The sequence below is a fragment of the Poecilia formosa genome, unplaced genomic scaffold (assembly GCF_000485575.1).
Source record: "Poecilia formosa unplaced genomic scaffold, Poecilia_formosa-5.1.2 Scaffold108, whole genome shotgun sequence".
Lineage (NCBI taxonomy): Eukaryota > Metazoa > Chordata > Actinopteri > Cyprinodontiformes > Poeciliidae > Poecilia > Poecilia formosa.
Window position 1 is genome coordinate 392,558 of NW_006800047.1, and position 19,351 is coordinate 411,908.

Sequence of the window (19,351 nt, forward strand, 5' to 3'; positions counted from 1 at the left end):
AGCCCCACCAAGAGCATTCTCTTTGCTGGACTATTCTACTGCCCTGAGTGAAATTTGTGGATGAAAGGTTGGATTTAATGCAGAAGATCTTTATTTACAAATTATATAGAGGGCAGTACTGCGACAGACTGGCGACGTTCCAGGGTGTATCCCGCCTCTCGCCTGAAATGTCTTGCTGGAGATAGGCACCAGCACCCCTTCTGACCCCACTAGTGACAAGGGTGTAAAGTGACCCAATTCCAAATTTTTTGACATAATGCGACCTGTGTCCGATCTTTTCATGACAGTCTGAACAGCACAGGTTGGATTCTTTTCGAATGCGACCCATATCTGATATGTATCCGTTTCAAATGTGACCTAACGTCCAGGCTGCATTCATCTTAACGTCACTGATACTCAACAAATCTCACTATTCTGTGTTCTGATATGAGCAAGCGGGAAGAAAAAACAACTATGACGGACAATATGAGGATTATATAGTCGGTCGGACAACAACTCAAATGGTTAAGCTATGCTCCACCGTTAGCCTCTATGTTTACTTCCGCAAACACTGAGCACTACTTTTTATGGCGGCTGGCAGAACACTGAGAACCCTGAGGTTATTGCGCCCTCTACTGCGCCTGCGGGACACTATAGTGTCAGATATATACAAAAAAAAAAAAAAAATTCCCTTCTCACCCTCCGCGGGTGGTCTCTTTCATCCTCTGAGCTCGGGTCTTCTACCAGAGGCCTGGGAGCTTGAGGGTTCTGCGCAGTACCTTGGCTGTGCCTAGAACTGCACATTTCTGGACTGAGATGTCTGATGTTGTTCCTGGGATCTGTTTGAGCCACTGCTCCAGTTTGGGGGTGACTGCCCCGAGGGCCCCGATGACCACAGGCACCACTGAGGTCTTCACCTTCCAGGCCTTCTCCAGTTCCTCTCTCAGGCCCTGGTATTTCTCCAGTTTCTCGTGCTCCTTTTTCCTTATGTTGTGGTCACTTGGTATTGCTACATCCACCACAACGGCTTTCCTCTGTTCTTTATCCACCACCACAATGTCCGGTTGGTTCGCCATTACCATCTTGTCTGTCTGGTTCTGGAAGTCCCACAGGATCTTAGCTCGGTCATTCTCCACCACCTTTGGGGGTGTTCCCCACTTTGACCTCGGGGCTTCCAGTCCATATTCTGCACAGATGTTCCTGTACACTATGCCCGCCACTTGGTTATGTCGTTCCATGTACGCTTTCCCTGCCAGCATCTTGATCAAAGTCTCAAAGTCTTGCCCACTTCTGATTACTTCAATTGGTGAAATGCTACCTGATTTCAAAAACGTTCTCACTGCAGAGAAACAGTTAAACGATGTGACTTATCTGTTCAACTTGATGAATATTAATGAGACAGGATGGAAACAAAATGCAGTTATGTCATTATTATCATTTGATGGACAACGAAAAAGTGGAGCTGGACCTCTGCTCCAAACTCGACCCCCTCTCACTTCTTCAGTTTTTCTGGTTTTTGGAGGAGCAGCAGTTGTCCCCTCGCATTGCATGACTCACGTGACCGATTCATTTTGTGTGTCGGTTTTCAAAATAAAAGCATGATGAGCCATGCTGCTTCATTGGTTGCGCATCAGAGGAGAGTATTTGTCTTCAGCACTGTCTGAAATAAATGATATGTATTAATGATTTTGATGATGGCACTCATCAAAGTGTAATGTTTCTTACTGGTTTTCTTGATTGATTATGGTGTACTTTATGACTTTATATACTTGTGTTTTTATGATGTACTGTATTGTTAATGAAATGTGCTACACAAATAAACTTGATTGAAGAAAATCTCTGACCTCTGGGAATACTTTAAGATGATGAGTCACAATAAGATTATTAAATAAAAATAATTAACTCCTCCACCTCCAAAATTTTCACATTCTGGAAATTTCCGCTATCATTTTGGTCAGCAAAGATATATCAGTCTTCCACAGCAGAAACAGACTTAAAGCTGTAGGAAGAGTAAAATTCTTCCCTGATGAGTAAAAATATAAGGGAACAGAGAGCCAACTCCAAGAAAAAGAGAAGTTTTGAAGAATTGTAGTTTTTCAGGAGGCAAATTAAAACTCAGGCAGTAATCAAAGAATACTGCCTGCTCCAACAAGCACTGCACTCCCAATACACTGAAACATCAAATGTTTTTATTCTCAAATCAGTCCATGACACAAAAGAAAACAGCCACTGATAGTCAACATTAACTTGGCTACAGATCATTTTAATAACTAAAAAATATTACAATTAAATATGATTTAATTGACTCTCCTGCAACTAAACATGAGTTTGATAAAAACTTTGTGACAATATTGCATTTACTAATTTTTTGAGATATGTCTGAGTGACAAGGCTGCCACAGTTTCAGCAGCAGATGTCATTCCACTTTGTGGAATGAATGAACCACAAAGTAATGGCAAAGCCAGGGGCGCAACGACATAGTTTCTGAGGTGTATGTGTAGCAAGTGTGTAAAGATGTTTATATTTCACCTCATGATCTATGTATATTTGTTTTTCTTGGTTTCTGAATTGTATTTTATTTTGGTGGAGAAGCTTTTATTTTCTTGTTTCTTGTTTCCTGTTTCTGTGTCACATCCTGTGTGTTTGAGCTGAAGTTTATTGTCTTTATAAAACATAAAAAAATGAATGGAAATTAAAAAAAATTCTTCATATATTTATATATTTTTGAGATACTATCTCATTATTTTGAGATAGTTTCTCATTATAATGAGATAAAAAAATTTTTTAACAGAGTGGCAGAAACGGGCTTCAATACTAATCTTTGTTCTGGGCTGCTAAATAAGTGTAAGTAAGTGCTTCTTACCATAGCAATGCACAGGAAGCAAGGCATTGCATTAGCCTTAGCATTAGCTAAGTGCTAATTAGCTGTTAGCTAATGCTAAGGCTAACGCAATGCCTTGCTTCCAATGAATAGGACGTTGTATGAGGCCATTTAAGGAGTGCGTGCTAAAAAGAAACGCATTAAGAATCTGCACTAGTTAAGTTCATATCCTTTGTATCTCTAACAGCCAGTGAGTGAGACACAGAGGTAAAACTAAGAGACCAATCAACCTAGTCACTTTTTTTTCCCGAAGGAAAAACCGGAGCACCCGGAGAAAACCTATGCATTTAGTTTAAAGAGTGTCTCCAACAGTTAGTGAGCGAGAGACAGAGGTAAATTTAAAAGACACCAATTAGCCTAATCACTTCTTTAGGCTACCATTCGAATGGTAGGGAAAACTGGAGCACCCGGAGAAAAACTATCCATCCCATTTAAAGAGTGTACTGTAGAAAGAAACACAATGTTTAGTACAGGTAGGGATCCAAGTTATTAATTAATTAGTTAATCTAGAGTTGAAAATTATGGTTATGGCCAAACTGCAACAATAAAAGAAAGTCTAAGCAGACGTAGGGGTAGCAGCCTAAGTAAGGAGACCCAGATTTCCCTCTCCCTAGCCACTTGGTCCAGGAGTTCCCAGATCAGCTGAGAAGTATAGTCCCTCCATCGTGTCCTGGGTCTTCCCCTTGGCCTTCTCCCGGTGGGACTTCCCTGAAACACCTCACCAGGGAGGCGTCCAGGAGGCATCCCAACCAGATTTTCTGGCTCAAGAACAGGCCTGGAGTTACTGATCCACTTCGTACTCGGCTGCGAATCGCTCCAGTGAGAGCTGTAGATCACGACCTGATGAAGGCAGTAGGACCACATCTTCTGCAAAAAGCAGAGATGCGATCTTGAGGCCACCAAATCGTATCCCCTCAACACCTTGGCTGTGCCTAAAAATTCTGTCAATAAAAGTATTGACTAGAATTAGTGACAAAGAGCAGCCTTGGCGGAGTCCAACTCTCATCGGAAACGAGCCCGAGTGACTGTTGGGAATGAGGACCAGACTCTGACACCGTTCCTAGAGGGAGCTTCTGTAGCTGAGGATCAGATCATCGAGGTCCCCTCCTTCTGCTGCCATCCCTTCGACACTGCAGCCCAACCCTCTCCTCTTCGGCTGTGCCCGGCTGGGCTCCATGGGTTAAAGTCCAGCCCCGAGGGCTCAGAAACATAGCTCATTATATATTTTTGCCTTTAACCATTAAAGAGGGAAGTTTACCGTTCTCTTCTGTGGCACTCCCGCCAGGTTGCCCGCTATCTTTTCTCCGCTCAGTTTCCCTGAGAAAATGCTTCTTGACTGGTGGTGAATGAGGCGGCCTTTCAGGTCTCCTTTTGCTCGGGGGTGTTGGCTTAAGCTGTTTTAACTTTTCTGGTGTTATGATTATGTCTTCTTTAAAGTCTGACAATAACTTGCCTTCACCTAGAGGCAGAACTCTTAGATTACGAACTGACTTTGTTTTGGGTAGCTGGAGGGTTGTTTCTTGGATGGATGGTAGAAGAGCATCTTGTTTATCATTGATTTGTTTATCATTGATTTGAACTTTGTTTTCATCTTTAGGAACTTCCAAAGCATTATCATCAGAGGATGATAAGGTAGAGACCTTAACCTCTTGGCTCTTTAAGGATTCCTTCAAAGTCTCGTGCTGCATCTTCTCACTGAAGTACTTTTTCCTTACCATAAACACTTGGTCGGTAAGTTCTTTAATGTTATTTTGATCCCTGTCCCTGTTTTTGATTAGTGTCTTTATGTGATAATTTAAAGATTTATTCTCATTCTTCAGATCTTCCCAATCAGACGCTGTGGGCTCAAATCTCTTTTTCACAACCACAGCCTCTTTCTGTGGCTGTGGTTGTGAGGCTAAGAGCTTGGCGGTCTTAGCCTGCTGCTCCAAGAGTTTATTCACCTCACGTTCTTTTCTCATCAGACGTTGTACTAATTCCCTGTTTCGCATTTTTTCCTCAAGTATTACCCCTGAAGTTAAACTCAACCTTGCTAAAAACTCTTCCTTAGTTTTATCTATGGCTTGCTCCGTTGGAGTTTTTGTAAGTTTCTTCAGAAAAATTTTATTTTCCTTCACTGTCTCAGTCAACTCCTTTTCCAGAATTTTTGTCTTGTTCTCAAGAAGTCTGTACTTGTTTTTTTCTCTCATAATCTCATTGTTCTTAATGCTGATGTCGTCAATCTTTCTGGACACTTCAAACTTAAGTTTCATAATTTCATTTTCATACTTTTCGATCTTCATGTCGTATGCTGTGAATTGAGACATCACTTGCATTTTTTCTTCCTCCATCTTCTCAACCTGCACTTTTGAGTCCCTCGCTTGTTTTTTTAAAGAGGTTTGAAGCTCTTTGATTTTATTTCTGTAGCGTTTTACCTCAGACAACAGGTGATTCCTGTGGGAACTCTGGTTCTCTACCTCTTGTTTTAACATTGGGATTCTCTGACTTTCCAGGTCTTTTCTTTGCTTGATTGACCAGTTTAGCTCTATGGTGAGTTTATCAATTTTCTCTTTTAGAAGCTCAATTTCTTCTTGAGCTTTTTCCAAATTGTCCTGTAGTGCGTCCTCCCTACTGAGGGCTGCAGATCTTTCTCTAAACCGTTGTAACCAATCCAGAAGCACGATAACCAATTCATCTCTTGTCATTTGTTTAATTTGGTCCTTTGTTAACAAATCAGTTTGAACTGGCGCCATTTTGAGTGTCTGACTGATGTATCAGAAAAGCTACGAAAAAATACAATCCAATACAATCCAATATGGAAAAACTAACTTCCGTGCTGCTACTTGAGTTCTGAAATTTGTTTCAGATCCAGAACATTCAAGGTATCTGTCCCCTATGACATCATAACACTTTGACATCATCAGATTCCATCAGTGGAATAATGTAATGTATCCTATGTTGCTAGGCAACAGCAAAGCCAGCTCACTTTCCACCATATTCCTGGAAGGCTTACTGTGCAAATAATTATGGTCCTTACTTTCTCTCTCTCTTTCTCTCTCTCTCTCCCTCTCTCTCTCTCTCGGCGAAAGCGGACGCTTCTTTCCTCTGCTCCCTCCTCCCTGCCCATGCCTGCCTTCCTTGCTCTGTTTTTGTCGTGTCTTTTTCTCTATTTTTGGAGCCTTTCTTTGCACATCCTCCAAATCTGCAAATTATGGTTCTGGACAACCAATCTCTCAACGCAATTGATAAAATTTATGATGAGAAGACTGGGCACAGGAGAGCCCTCTTATTCTGCGGGGACACACCCCGTGGGATTCACCCTGGATTTTTTCATGGTAACAGGATTTCTGCTGTTTAGAACTTGTGGATTCCTGGCTTATCGACAAATTTGTGACGGACTTGGCCGAACTAGCGAACACTTGGTGTGGACAGAGACGCAAATTGGATGTAAGACTTTCTGAGACTCGCAGCCCAGCTGAGGACTCTAAAACTCACTAACGGGATGAATTTGCTACTTTAATAACTTTTACAACTTCTATTCTGCACACATAATGCATACTTTTATATAAAAACATTTAAGCTTTTAATTATCCACTGTTTTAGCAGAATAATAATTTGTCTCTTATACAAAAATATTACTCTTTAACCTGTTGCACATTTGTTGCATTCATGAAAATATATTTTAACTGACCTGTGATGTAGACCAGATGAATCACACACGATGAGCTCAGCTTCCTTTAGCATCTAACGGGACGGTATATTCTTCTATGCCCCAACCTGCCCACATTCCCCCTAGCGGTCGTTTGTGGAATCGCACTGAATAACGTAGACAATACTGAAGAACTTATTACAATAAGAAATTAAGGACAAAGAAAAACAATGTTGGGGTGTTTATTTTTATACTTGGTGTTGTAATTACTTATAACAGCTTGGTTGCATTTTTGTTTGTTTTTTGTTTAGTTTTTGTTTGTTTGTTTGTTTGTTTGTTTGTTTGTTTGTTTGTTTGTTTGTTTGTTTGTTTGTTTTTTGCAAGCAAATATGTTTAACTTTCAGTGAGACTGTGACATTAGAGATAGAGTTTAACTTATCATGATCCACTTGACCCACAGCTTCAGACACAGCAGCAGCAGCAGATTCTTCATCATGTCCAGGTGCTCACACTGAAGATGTGAAACAAAGTGAGTTAATTAATGAGGTTATGTGACTTTTGAAAGGCTAAAATATGGATCATTGTCTCATAGCAAACAGGAAGCTGCAACAGACGTAAAGTAATGTTTTCTGGTCAGAAATCACTTGTGTGTAACTCATGGTGTAACCTGTCCGGCTGTGGTAATACAGCACCCCCGGGTGGTTGTTCTAAAACATAACACTCGGATCGGTTTGAGTTTAAACAAGCTAACAGAGGGTTGGACGGGATGCGCTGGATAAACTGGAATATGATAAACAGACATTTACCTTTAATCTTCTGATAAATAAAGCTGTAATTTAAAAGGAATTAAATTTCGCTCTGAAGCTGAAGGTGAGTCCCATTTACTACGTGTGTCAGCTGTTCTCCACTCCAGCTATCCTTTGTAGCTTGCTAGCTTAAGGTGAGCACGATGAATGATAGCTTATTTTTCCAGTCTTGTCAGAGAGATTGTAGGCACACCGAACACTGTTCAAAATGCTACCCGCTTAGTTTGCGGAGAACTGCATCAGAAAACTATATTTTACCGCTTTTATTAAGTCATAAAAATGCTGCGTAATTCTGCGAAGCTATTTCGGCGAGTTGGCTGCTTAGTTCGTGTTGTAATATCAACATCCTAGTCAGCACATTAAGAGTATTCCCCATTGTGCAATATTTTTGTTGGTAGTTGTGCCTGCCTTGACACTCAGGTGAACTCAGAATAACTTTTTAATATTCCGCTGGAGGTGAGAGTGCTCATAAAATAACCTTCATTATGGAAAGACTGATTATTTAACTGTCAAATAGTAGGATCAGTAGGATCGATGTCACATTATTTATGCTATCATGAGTGTTTTTGCTGACGTGTTTTCCAGGTAAGGTTTGCAACTGTATACCATGAAAGTGTTTTGTTAGCTCTATTTACACATTTTGTTTCAATGCTGAATGTGTTCACACGTCTACAAACATTTTAAATCCAGGTCCGTCATATAGGCAGGTCACATGTTATACTTTTTATTTGCAGACTTCTTCTATGGAAGTCCAAAAGTGCCCGGAATTCAATTAAAAATGTCATTATTTGAGTGAGTGATTTAAAAATTATGATAATAAAATTGGGTAATATAATTAAGTAAGTATATTATGACTTTATTATTGCAATGTTTTTTATATATTAATACAAAAATAAGTATGTATTATTTATTTTATTGTTTAGTTTTTTTTATGGTCATATTCTGCAAAAAAAGAGAGAGATTTTTCGAAAATTAAGCCTTCAAAAACCAGAAATTCAATTTGATAACCTTGGTTTATCGCCCAGCCCTGTAAAATTATAAAATTGTAAATGACATGTGGTACATAATAATTGATCTGATGTCCTTAATACCACAATTAGAACATAGATTTAACCACATTTCAAGCAATGTGACGTTTTCTCTGTTTATTTAATTAAAAACACGAAAATACTTTCATACTGCCTCTTCAGGGTGAATGTCATCCTGTCAAGCTGAACGCTGCTGTTAGACCCCGCCATCGTACTACTGAGGCTAACCAAGGTCTGCGTTGGTGTGAAACGCCTCAGTTTCTGGCGCCAGACTCAGGGAGATGGCTTCACCCTTCGTGCCTGTCCCCATCCCCATGAACAGAGCACTGTCTGGCGGCAGGCTGAGGCGGCCGCAGCGCGCCGCATCTCTTGGAAGTGTCTCCAGTGGCTCCGAGTCGTCGTCTCCCATCACCAGGTCGGCGGGAGACGAGCGGGGTCGGACTGGCGGGGGGTCGGGATCGCAGCGGCAGTCGCGCTGCCCTGACAGGGCCAACCGCAGCCTGACGCCCCCGCCGCAGCAGAGCCCCCTGCCCCGGGGCAGGGTGAATGGGACGCTGGAGGCGTCCGTCCAGTACTCGACGTGCCCTCGCTCCATGTCTGACCCCTCCGGGAGCCAGCAGGCGGAGGAGAGGCCGATCACCCCGACCGTGCTGGGGTACGAGGTCATGGAGGAGAGAGCCAAGTTCACGGTAACAACATGATTGCCTAGCAACTGCTTTGATGGAGGTTTTTTTTACCGATGATCAGTCTGACTGTACCAGGGGGTCCAAACACTCTTGACCAAAATCTACAGCTCAGAAATTCTTGCAGATCAAAAAACAAATAAATTTTTTAAAACTGAAACCACAAAAACATAGTTTTTTTTTTATTTTTTACGAGGGATGCATCCAAATCCACTCATGGCCATTCCGATACCGATATCTGAGTTTTAGTATCAGCCGATACCGATCTGATACAGAAAATCAGTCCTGAATTGATTTAAAACGTTTCTTTTTTTAAACACAAAAGTAAATGCAATGAATTGCACATTTATTTTATACAGCACACTGAAATACACCAATAGCTTTATAAGCTCAGTGAAACATATATAAACAACACAGCTTTAATTTGTTCAGTCGGTGCAGTTAGAAGTATCAGAGTCAATTTAAAATTAATAATAAAGGAACTGAAGCTGACAAAAATAAACTGAAACAAATGTTCTTTCGATTGGTTCAGAAAGTCCAATTAGGAATCTTTAATATAATGTAAAACAAACACAAAAAAAAATCAGTCCAGCGGCTGGAAATGGCTTCGAACGGCCTTGGCCTACAGAAACAACTGTGAAAATACAAATTCTCTTACGCTCCAAATAATCAGGACTTTTTAAATGTTGTGTTGAGAGTAAGAACTGTGTCATGAATTGACCGCAGTGCTAAAATTTAGGGTTGCACCATTTATCAATCAGCCGATTTATAGGTGCCGATTTCCTTAATTTTGGGTGATCGGTCGATTTTTACACGTGAAGCCGATCTTACCCACTGATGTTATCAACCTCGGCAAATCAACCACTAAAAATCAACCACTGTGCTTTTCATTTCTCCCATGAGAGAGGTTTTACTGACAAACCTCCCGACCAGGTCATGTCTGCACATTTACAGTTAACAATAGTCACCTCGTTGTTGCCAAATCAGCAGCTTTCTTGATATAGAGGAAACATTTCAGACAAAAAAAAAATGGTATTGGCCAAAATCAGAATCGGTAAGTTACGCTTTTTAAAAGATCGGTAATCGGCGGTCAGCCAGAAAACTGCAATCGGTGCGCCCCTACTAAAATTATTTCATTTTATTTCACACGTCGCTACAAGCTTACAGCTTTAAGTTTCATTTTCTGCAGGTTTACAAGCTCCTGGTGAGGAAGAGTCAAGACGAGAACTGGGTCGTGTTTAGAAGATACACCGACTTCTCCAGACTCAACGACAAGGTGCTTTTGATTATTTATTGTTATTTATTTTCGTAGTGAAATTTTTTTTCTGCGTTTCCATGCAGCCGTCCCAGATGTTAAGGATGTTTTCCGCTCCAATCTTTATCTCACGCTGGTGTTTGCAAACACTCTGTTATCAGGCTACTTTCTCTCTTGAGTGCGCGGTGAAAGCGGTCAGAGCTGCACAAAGAATCTTTCTGTTCCCACACAGCCAAGCAGACCCGAGCCCACAAGGTGGACGGCGCTCTCACGGCTCAGGGAAGGAATGTTTCATACACATTACATAGGCAGGAAATCTTGAGGCGTTTGGCGGCCATCCGTGCTGGTCTGCACATTCTTTCAGATTAAAGATAATAGAATAGTCTTCTCTGCTGTTTTTTTAAAAAATCTTTTTCATGAGACGCCTCCAAAAATCCTGCAGTATTTCTAGCTTCCGAAGTGTCACTGTTCGCGCCGATCATTTCTGAGTATTTTTGTAATAGTGTCACATTGTACTTTGTTTTTCACTGTTTTATTATATGCAGAGTTTGATTACGTTGTGTGAACCTTTTAGCCTGCGACGTTGTTTTCTGGATGCTAATATTTATCAACCTTTGGATTCTTGAGGTAAAATGAGAAACTCGTGTATTTAGTTGTTGAGGTTTGTAGGTTTTCTGTGAAATAACCCATCAGAGCAGCCAAATGGAATGTGTTAATGTGTAAAATGACTCAGTTCATCCCACTGCATAAGGTTTACATTTAGTAAATGGTCACTAGCTAACGCAACTTTCCATGTCAAAGGAGGAAGTTGAGTAATTTCCTAGTTTGTCTTCCTTTGGAAAACTCGATCTCCCAGTGAGGCTGAGGGTAACAGTAGAGACCATGTTGGACTTGTTTTCAACTACAATGGCTGTTTCTGAATGGAGGGTGGATCCTGCTTGTTGAAACTAATACCAAAAAATAAAGGAAAGAAAGAGTATCACATTTACTGACTGGTATATGGGTAATTTTTCCTGTACAGTTGTTGGTTTATGTAAGTTTTATGCTATTTTTGTTCTCTGTGTGTTTTTTTTCCTCCAGCTAAAGGAAATGTTCCCCGGCTTCAGACTCTCGCTGCCTCCTAAGAGGTGGTTTAAAGACAACTACGACAGCGACTTCCTGGAGGACCGGCAGCTGGGGCTACAGGCTTTTTTGCAGAACTTAGTTGCACACAAAGACATCGGCAACTGGTACTTAGAAAAACTGTATTAGTGGACACTGCTGGTTCAGCTTTTTGTCCGTGTATCTCAACTTAACTGGAAGTCAGCATCGATATCTGACATAAACAGCCTGGAATGTAATTTTATCATTGATGTGTGAAAAAAAAAATCAAGCGTGGTTCTGTTTTTGTGCTTTCTTTCTTTGACAGCCTTCCAGTGAGGGAGTTTTTGTGCCTCGATGATCCTCCTGGGCCTTTTGACAGCCTTGAGGAGAGCAGGGTAAGCACACACAGAGCTAGTTATTCCTCTTTTCAATCAGTTGAGTAAAAGTCAGTAGAAGCTTTGTAATATGCCTGATTGTTGATCCAGTAATAACCAACGATTTGATGAGAACTCTCTATACCAACAGATGACAAGCAGGAATCTATTTTTAGAGATGCACTGATCCGATATGAATATCTGTATTGGTCCCGATATTGAAAAATAAAATTCTAGATTTGGTATCTGTGATGATGTGCCTGATCCATTAGAATGGATCTATTCAGTCTAATTCTAAAAGAAATGTTTTGTGTCAATTCAGCACTGATTTTCTGTATCAGATCGGTTTCAGATACTATCTAACCTCATATATCGGTATCAAAGTGGGGAAAAAAGAGTGTATCGTGCACCTCTAGCTATTTTGTTGAAGCAAACAGGTAGGGGTTTTCTGGTATAACTGATATGATACCGATATCGCAGCTTTGAGTATTGACTGATACCGATATCGACTTGATACAATATCAGCACAAATCAGGTATACTTTCATTACTTATTTTGTTGTGCGGAATATTAGAAAGAGCTTTATCAAGAGATAATACTCCGATACTCACATTTTGGCTGATATCAGACCGATTTTCTGACATCGGTATCGGATTGGAACAGGACTGGAGTAGTCCTACTGATGTTTCTGAAGTTATAGTCCTCATATATTTAGACCTTACCGCATTTTTGAGCTGCTTTAGTCATATTTGCTGGGATTATTTTGAACAGCCCCCCCATGTTATGTAACAGAGTGGGTTGGAAAAGGAGCACAAGGCATAAAACGGCAGATTTGTGTTTTTGGAGAACTCGGTGTGAGAGCAGTTCTGTTGCTTTAAGGAGCGGTCCAGCCAGGTCTCATTTCCTGACACCTGGCTGGCAAGGAAAACCCGAACCAGCACCATTCTGCTTCTGCAGAGAGAGAAGTCGTTCATGTTCCTGAAACGCTTTTTTAAATTTATGCTGCTCAAACATTGTGTTCATCTGGGACCAGCAGTGGGTCTGAGGAACTGGATCTCACTGATCCTGTGAGTCCAGAACTGATAGGATCTGAAAAGATTCATTCATTAAAGTCAGATGGAAACTGAGCATCCTTCTCATTTTTAGCACATTTATTTTCCTTTGCAATGATTGGTTGTAACCACAAGAGTGGAGATAAGGAAGAGACTAGACGTTAGCTTCTGCAGTAGTGCTGAATTAGTCTCCACCAGAGTGTATTAATGCATATTAAGGGATATTTGGTGTTTAAATTATTGAAAAAAGCAGCGTTGGTCTCAGGTATTTGTGTATTTTAGCAGTTTGTGAAACGAACGAGAAATAATACGCTATTTCCCAAAGAAGAAAAAAAAAATAAAAAGAGAATGTTTGTTGTGCATTTGTATTAAGCCCCTAGTTTTTATTTACTAAAGCAAACTTTGCATCAGTCTGTTATAGATTAAAGCTTTTTCCTCTCCCTTCAGGCGTTCTGTGAGACGCTGGAGGAAAGTAACTACCGCCTGCAGAAGGAGCTGCTGGAGAAGCAGAAAGAGATCGACTCTCTGAAGAGGAAACTGGAGGAAAAGGAGCAGACCATCCTGATGCTGGAGAATCACGCCAAGTCAGTAGACCAAACGTCGCCTTACTGATGTTTACAGTGGGTTTTTATCAACCCTGTTACTCATGGATGTGTGATTGTTGCAGTGGAGGAAGCCCGGGGTCTCCCTGCGCTCTGTCGGCTCAGGGAAGCGAGAGCAGTGCAGACGCCGACGTGGAGTCGTCTGCAGCAGAGGCTGATCAGGACACGCCCGACGACACGGGGTAAAACACACACCCAGACAGCAAATATTATAAAGATACATGAGTGGATACTTCACCAGGTGTTAAATTACTTCACTTCTCTGCTAAACGTTCAACTTTATTCAGTGCAGAACAAATGATCCGAAATGTTGCGCCATATTTGTGAATTGAACCTTCACGTTGGATTCTTGCCTTGCATTCTGGTCACTTTTTATTCCTTTGACAATTTGCCACCTCGTAGGGGGTGAACATGAATCAGAGAAGCAGCCAAGAAAGAGGCCCTAATTTCAGAAGAGTAGCTATTGATTGCAGACGAGACTGATTAGAGTCGAGTTCTTAAAAGCATTCCTCGCTACAGCAAAAGCATAAATACTACAGTGATCCAATCTGACGGGAAGGAAAATGGTGGTTTTATGATGTCCATAAAAGTTACTGAACATAATTCTGATTAAGTTTTTACCAGTGTTATTTACAATGAAGGGACGAGTACATTTAAAGAGAGCTTTTGAAGGACGGCCAGAAATAAAGTGCATAGAATCACGTTTTTTTCACATTCAGCAGGAAAATAAAGACATTCAGAAACAATACTGATGATCTTTTCAGCTGGTTCACAGTGAAAAACACAAAATATGCTTAAAAATGTAAAGACTCAGATTTTAATCACAATAGATTATATAGACTCAAAAAAAAAGGGCTATTTGCTGAAAGAGCAACGTACCAAGCCAAAACTGTGCAAAAAATATATATACATTTTGCTTTTAAGATGAAAAAACTTCTTTGGTTTGTAAATATGTTCTACCCAAAACTAATTAATTACTAAAAGAATCATTAGTCCCAGTCATAAACAGAGTGCATGACTCTGCATGCACTCTGCAGAGCCATGCACTGCATGGCTCTGAAGTGCAGTGCATGCACTGCACTGCACTGCAAATGCCAATGCATGCACTGGCATTTGGCCAGTGCATGCATTTGGCCACACGCACCTCCACAGCTGGAACCTTTACAGGGAGTTTCACCTCCTTTCTGCCTCCATTCAGTCAAATTTGGGGAAATGTATCTGAAATACGTGAGAAATCTGGGCTCCAGTCTGAGCTTGTTCGTCAAGAGCGAACATGATTTCAAAACCAGACGCCCCACGATTAGAAGAGTAATCAGTAATTATTATTACCGTTATAATTATTTTCTAGTCTTTACAGTGTTCCTGTTTGTGATGGTTTCTTTCACAGCAGGGCAGCTCCGGTCTGAAAGCACAGCGTCTTTACTCGTCAGGTATTCTGAAAGCGAACTCGACGGGCTGAACTGCAGCATTCTTTCTAGTAACACGCATCCCATCACCTGTGCTATAAAAGTGTTCTGTTACGTGTTGTCAGGGTGTTCAAAGCTGCTTTTTTTTCCTCCCCACATCTGTCTCTACAAGTCTTGCATGCTAAATGTGCCGCTAATTTTGGCGTCTCTCCTGTCTGATGCCTGAAATCGGTCTGTCGGTGTTGCTGTGGAAATGGAATTTCTTGTGTTTTTTTCTTGTTTTCTCACAGTAGAATGACTTGAAACAATTAAGTGTGACAAAAAGGCAAAAAAAAAAAAAAGAAATCTGTAAGCAGGGGGAAGTATTTCTTCACAGCACCTGTGAAGAAATACTTCACAGGTGCCGTGAAGTAACATGTGCACTGCACATGTTACTTATTTAGATTCTGATGTTAGAGCTGGGATGAGTTTCTTTTCACCGTAGCAAGTTCAGGTGTCTCCTCCCTCACATGGTTACTTTCTTTCAGTGTGTGGACGTGATGACACATTTCAAAGCCCAGTGTTTCACCTCCTGAGGCTCAGCAGCTGATGTTTCGAGTAAAAACATCGCTGCTGGCCACAGAAATGCACTGGATAGTGGTGTCACAATACCTGGCTGATAGCAAGGCTTTCATGTTGAGGAAACCTAAGAAGACTCGACCCCCCAGCTGTGGTGTGGATTTATTGTGCAGCCATGTTTTGTGCCTTTCCAACCTTTTTGGACATATTTGGACCTTTTCCACCAACGGCTACTCAGCGCAGCTCGACTCTGTCACAAGGGTTTTCCACTAGTAAGCATTCAGTCGGGCTAAAATCTTGCTAACTGGGCATGTGCGGATGTGACCAGATGGGCGGGTCCATCAGTCAGCCCTCTCTCATGGCAGAGAAAACGGGGATAGTGGCTGATTTTCAGACTTTTGCAAATGTAGATAATATCGGTTTCACATGCAAGTATCAGCCGATCGCTGAAAATTCAGCAAATCGGGGCTGATTTGCCGGTGCACCGCTCGGCACAGCTCAACTGTGTAGAGTTGTGCTGAGACGAGCCGCGCTGCTAGCTGCTAGCTGCTAGCTGCTAGCTGGAAAAGGACCGTCATGTTGTACAACTAACACGTTTGCTGACTGCTTCTCACACAGTGGTGTGTGTGTTCACTGTGTGCGTCTCTTTCAGTGGCTGTCTCATAACTCAGGCTGTTCTGCAGGTCCTTGCAAAAGTATTTGCTCCCCTTGAACTTTTCCTCATTTTGTCACATTCCAACAGACTTCAGTGAATTTATGCTAGACATAATTAAAGATATATGGTTTATCTGCCAAAGTGCAGATGTCATTTGAGCTCCCGTTAATGTTGAATATAATTTCATTCACAAAGTTGATATTTTAGTGAACAATGTGACCAAACGGCATCATGAAGACCAAGGAACACAAGCGGACACGTCAGGGAGAAAGGTGCATAGACGTTTAAACCAGGTATAGGTATAAATAGATGCCCTAAACTTTGAATATCTGAAAAGGAAAATGTTTTCACAACTGTAAACCCACCAAGGCAAAAAGAGCGTCAGTCAGAGAAGCAGCCAGGAAGCTGCTGGAACTGCAGACATCCAGTCGTCAGGTGAGAGAGTCTGTTGACAGGAAATCACTTCAACGTTCAAAATGTTGTATGTGGCAAAAATTAACAGCACTCTTCATTCTGAAGGGAGGCTTCCCGCTGTAAAGTACAGTGTTGATTGAAGCATGTTTATGGTTTAGAGCGGCCCTGTCAAAGTCCAGAGCTACATCCGGACGAGAATGGAAAGATTTGAAAAATTTATGTTCACAATTTGGATCTTACTAAGAAAAGGCAAAAACATTCAGTCTGCCTAAGGTCAAAAATGTAAGGTGAACAAGCTTGCACTGATACGATTGGTTGAATCTAAATTTCATCACACTTTTCAGATTTTTACTGTGAAAAGATTGAAGTCATCTATAATTTTATTTCCACGTCACAATTGAGTAAGTCTTTTACATAAAATCCCAATAAATGACATTAAAGTTTGTGATTATGCCATGACAAAATGTGGAAAAGTCAAAGTTTTATGAATACATCTGCAAAGCACCACCTCTTTCTCCATTTTTTTACTCTATAACAATATCAGTCTGTAGTTTTTTTTTGGTGTTAAACTTGATGTTATTTGCAGTAAGAAGTGAAGTAACGTGTTTTGTCTCGGCAGTGGCAGGTGTCAGCTCCAGCCGGTGCGGTCCGCCGCCTGTTGGTGCGGCCCGGCGCTCAGCACCTCCCCTCCGGTCATCCAGGTCACTCAGCTGTTCCACAAGACCACTTGAAGCCCAACTCCAAGCCTTTTCTTTTTTCCTTCCGCCCCTCCAACGTCCAATTGGCTTTGACTTTCATGTGACTTCACCTTCCTCCATGTTTCAGGCTGGACCTGCTGTTTGACCTCACAGGGGGCAGAGCTTGACCCGATGCACGGAGAGGAAATGGTTTCACACTGACGCCCCTTGTGGGTTATTTAACCCGGCACCCGAAACACTTTATAAAACCCAACAACCTCAAGACGAAAAGCCGATCCGGGTCGCTCTCTAACCTCCTCCTGCTTCTGCCAGGTTGAGTGTTTGTTATAATTTTGCCTCCGGAAAGTGTGGCTCCGACAAAACCTGAAGGCTTGACGACTTTCAGAACCGACAATCGACAACAAAAGCAAACACTGACATCCCCGGACGTTTGTTGCCTTTTTGAGAAGACGGCTTCTCCAAACTGAGAAACAGCACCCCCTTGTGGCTTTCTGGGCAGATGTACCCAGGTGGGTTCTGTCACGGTCGATATCCAGGTACTTTGTGCTCCCACTGACTGTTATCGGTGTAAACAAGCCCTCGGTTTGCATCATGAAGCCAACATTCCCTCTTGTTTTAAGTGCCAAGTGTGGTTTGAAAGCGTCAACGAATCAAGATGGAGACGTGAAATGCAATACCGTACACAAATCATTTCATAACTAAATAGAAGAAAGAAAAAAAAACTGACATCTAATTCCTATCCTGTTAGTAGCTACAGTCATTGTTTAATAATGTAAGGTACACTACAAAAACAAAACTGAGTATTTTTGGTGTTGTTTCTATGGCAAATATCTTAGTTTTGTCTTATTTCAAGTGTACTGACTTTCAAGTAACATATCAGCAAAAAGATATGGGTTGTAAGTCAGAAATTCCTTTTATAAAAGTGGAAGAAGTACTAGTTCCAACGATAATTAGTACTTTTTCACCAATATTAGGAAATTATTGGCTTTAAACAAGCTCCTATATTTTGCTGAAAATTTACTTTTGTCTTATTTCAAGTGTAATAAGATATTTGCACTAGAAACTAGACCAAAAACATTTGGTAAGATTTAGTTGTTTTTTTGCAGTGCAACACTAAAAGACCATTTCAGACAGTTTACTTCCATACAGCTACATGTTAACATGCAGCTCAAATGCAGCTTTGTGTTTGAGCTCTGGAATATTTTACATCAACACGTGCACTTTAAGATTCTGAACTCTGGATTATTGCGATTTCTGTAAAAAATAATTTGCTATTTACACTCAATGTATTTAATTTACTCAACACTAAGTCAGATTTTTTTGTTTTTTTACACTTTTACTTCCCAACCGTCACAGTTGGCATCGGGGTGTTCAGGTGACTTGATCGGCCAAGTGACCGTGAGTTAAAACTACAAGAGAAAGATTGTAGTGAACTAAGGCTTAGCGAAGAGCAGCCCATCTTTTACATCGCGAATGGTGCTAGTTAACTTCTCCGAAAACGACACCCAGACTGATCCTGGTGAACACGTCACAGACACACACAAGCCATACTTTTTTTTTTTTTTTCAATCTAAGCAACTCTGGAGAGGCAGATGCATATGTGGCTTTCGCTCTTTAATCGTCGTTTAACGAGGGCGGGGGGCTGCAGCTGATGGCCTCTCACGCTCGGCCTGGTCTTGCTCTTTATGAATGAATGGCGAAGCTTAATGACTGCTCGGATGTTGTTTTTACTCTTTCTACGAAGGCCACATGCCTTTTTGATCACTACAAGCCATCTTAATTTCCGACGGGGTCTAAAACGTTAATATTTTGTTTATGATCTGTGGCGCTCTGGATATTTGCCTCTTGCATCATTAAGTGCCTTGAGGGGTTGTGTTGTTGTTTCTCTTTGTTTTCTTAGCTTTTCTTCTGACGAGTTGGGATTGCTTTATAGATTTATGCAGGACATGAAAGATATCCTCTCTCTCTCCCTGTGATGGAAAGGTTTTAAATAACACTCTTGTGTGTATATATATATATATAATGTTGTTTTGAATAGATATGTTTTTCTAATATTACACAAATTGAATCTTAGCTTATTTACACCTGTAGTTTCACTTTAAAAATTTATAAACATATATGTGAACAAGATCCAAAATATGAAAAGGATACTGTAGACACTGTAACACACGCTGCTTATCAGGTAAAACATTATATTCACGATTAAAGAGGGAGTAACGTATTGAACACACCTACCTTTGTTTTCTGTT

General features: G+C 41.0%; 1 protein-coding gene and 1 long non-coding RNA gene across 6 annotated transcripts; one reads left to right on the top strand and one right to left on the bottom strand.

Moving 5' to 3' along the window:
* The first annotated feature begins 7,183 nt into the window (after positions 1 to 7,183).
* On the top strand, positions 7,184 to 17,893 carry snx16 (sorting nexin 16). Of its 5 annotated transcripts, none has more exons than XM_007559850.2 (9): positions 7,184 to 7,358; positions 8,485 to 9,011; positions 10,195 to 10,281; positions 11,341 to 11,489; positions 11,669 to 11,738; positions 13,217 to 13,353; positions 13,437 to 13,553; positions 14,759 to 14,801; positions 17,024 to 17,109. In XM_007559850.2, the coding sequence occupies exons 2-8, from the start codon at positions 8,604 to 8,606 to the stop codon at positions 14,775 to 14,777; spliced, it is 987 nt and encodes a 328-aa protein (XP_007559912.1). In that variant the 5' UTR covers positions 7,184 to 7,358; positions 8,485 to 8,603; the 3' UTR covers positions 14,778 to 14,801; positions 17,024 to 17,109. The 5 variants fall into 5 exon arrangements, with proteins under 5 accessions (XP_007559912.1, XP_007559913.1, XP_016530680.1 ...); XM_007559851.2 differs by having other exon boundaries at positions 14,762 to 14,801; XM_016675194.1 differs by lacking the exon at positions 17,024 to 17,109 and having other exon boundaries at positions 14,759 to 15,118.
* On the bottom strand, positions 15,057 to 17,030 carry LOC107837056 (uncharacterized). The gene is made up of 2 exons (XR_001663035.1): positions 15,201 to 17,030; positions 15,057 to 15,156 (listed from the first exon to the last, which is right to left on the bottom strand). It is a non-coding gene; the product is annotated as an uncharacterized LOC107837056 (long non-coding RNA).
* Positions 17,894 to 19,351: the final 1,458 nt, after the last annotated feature.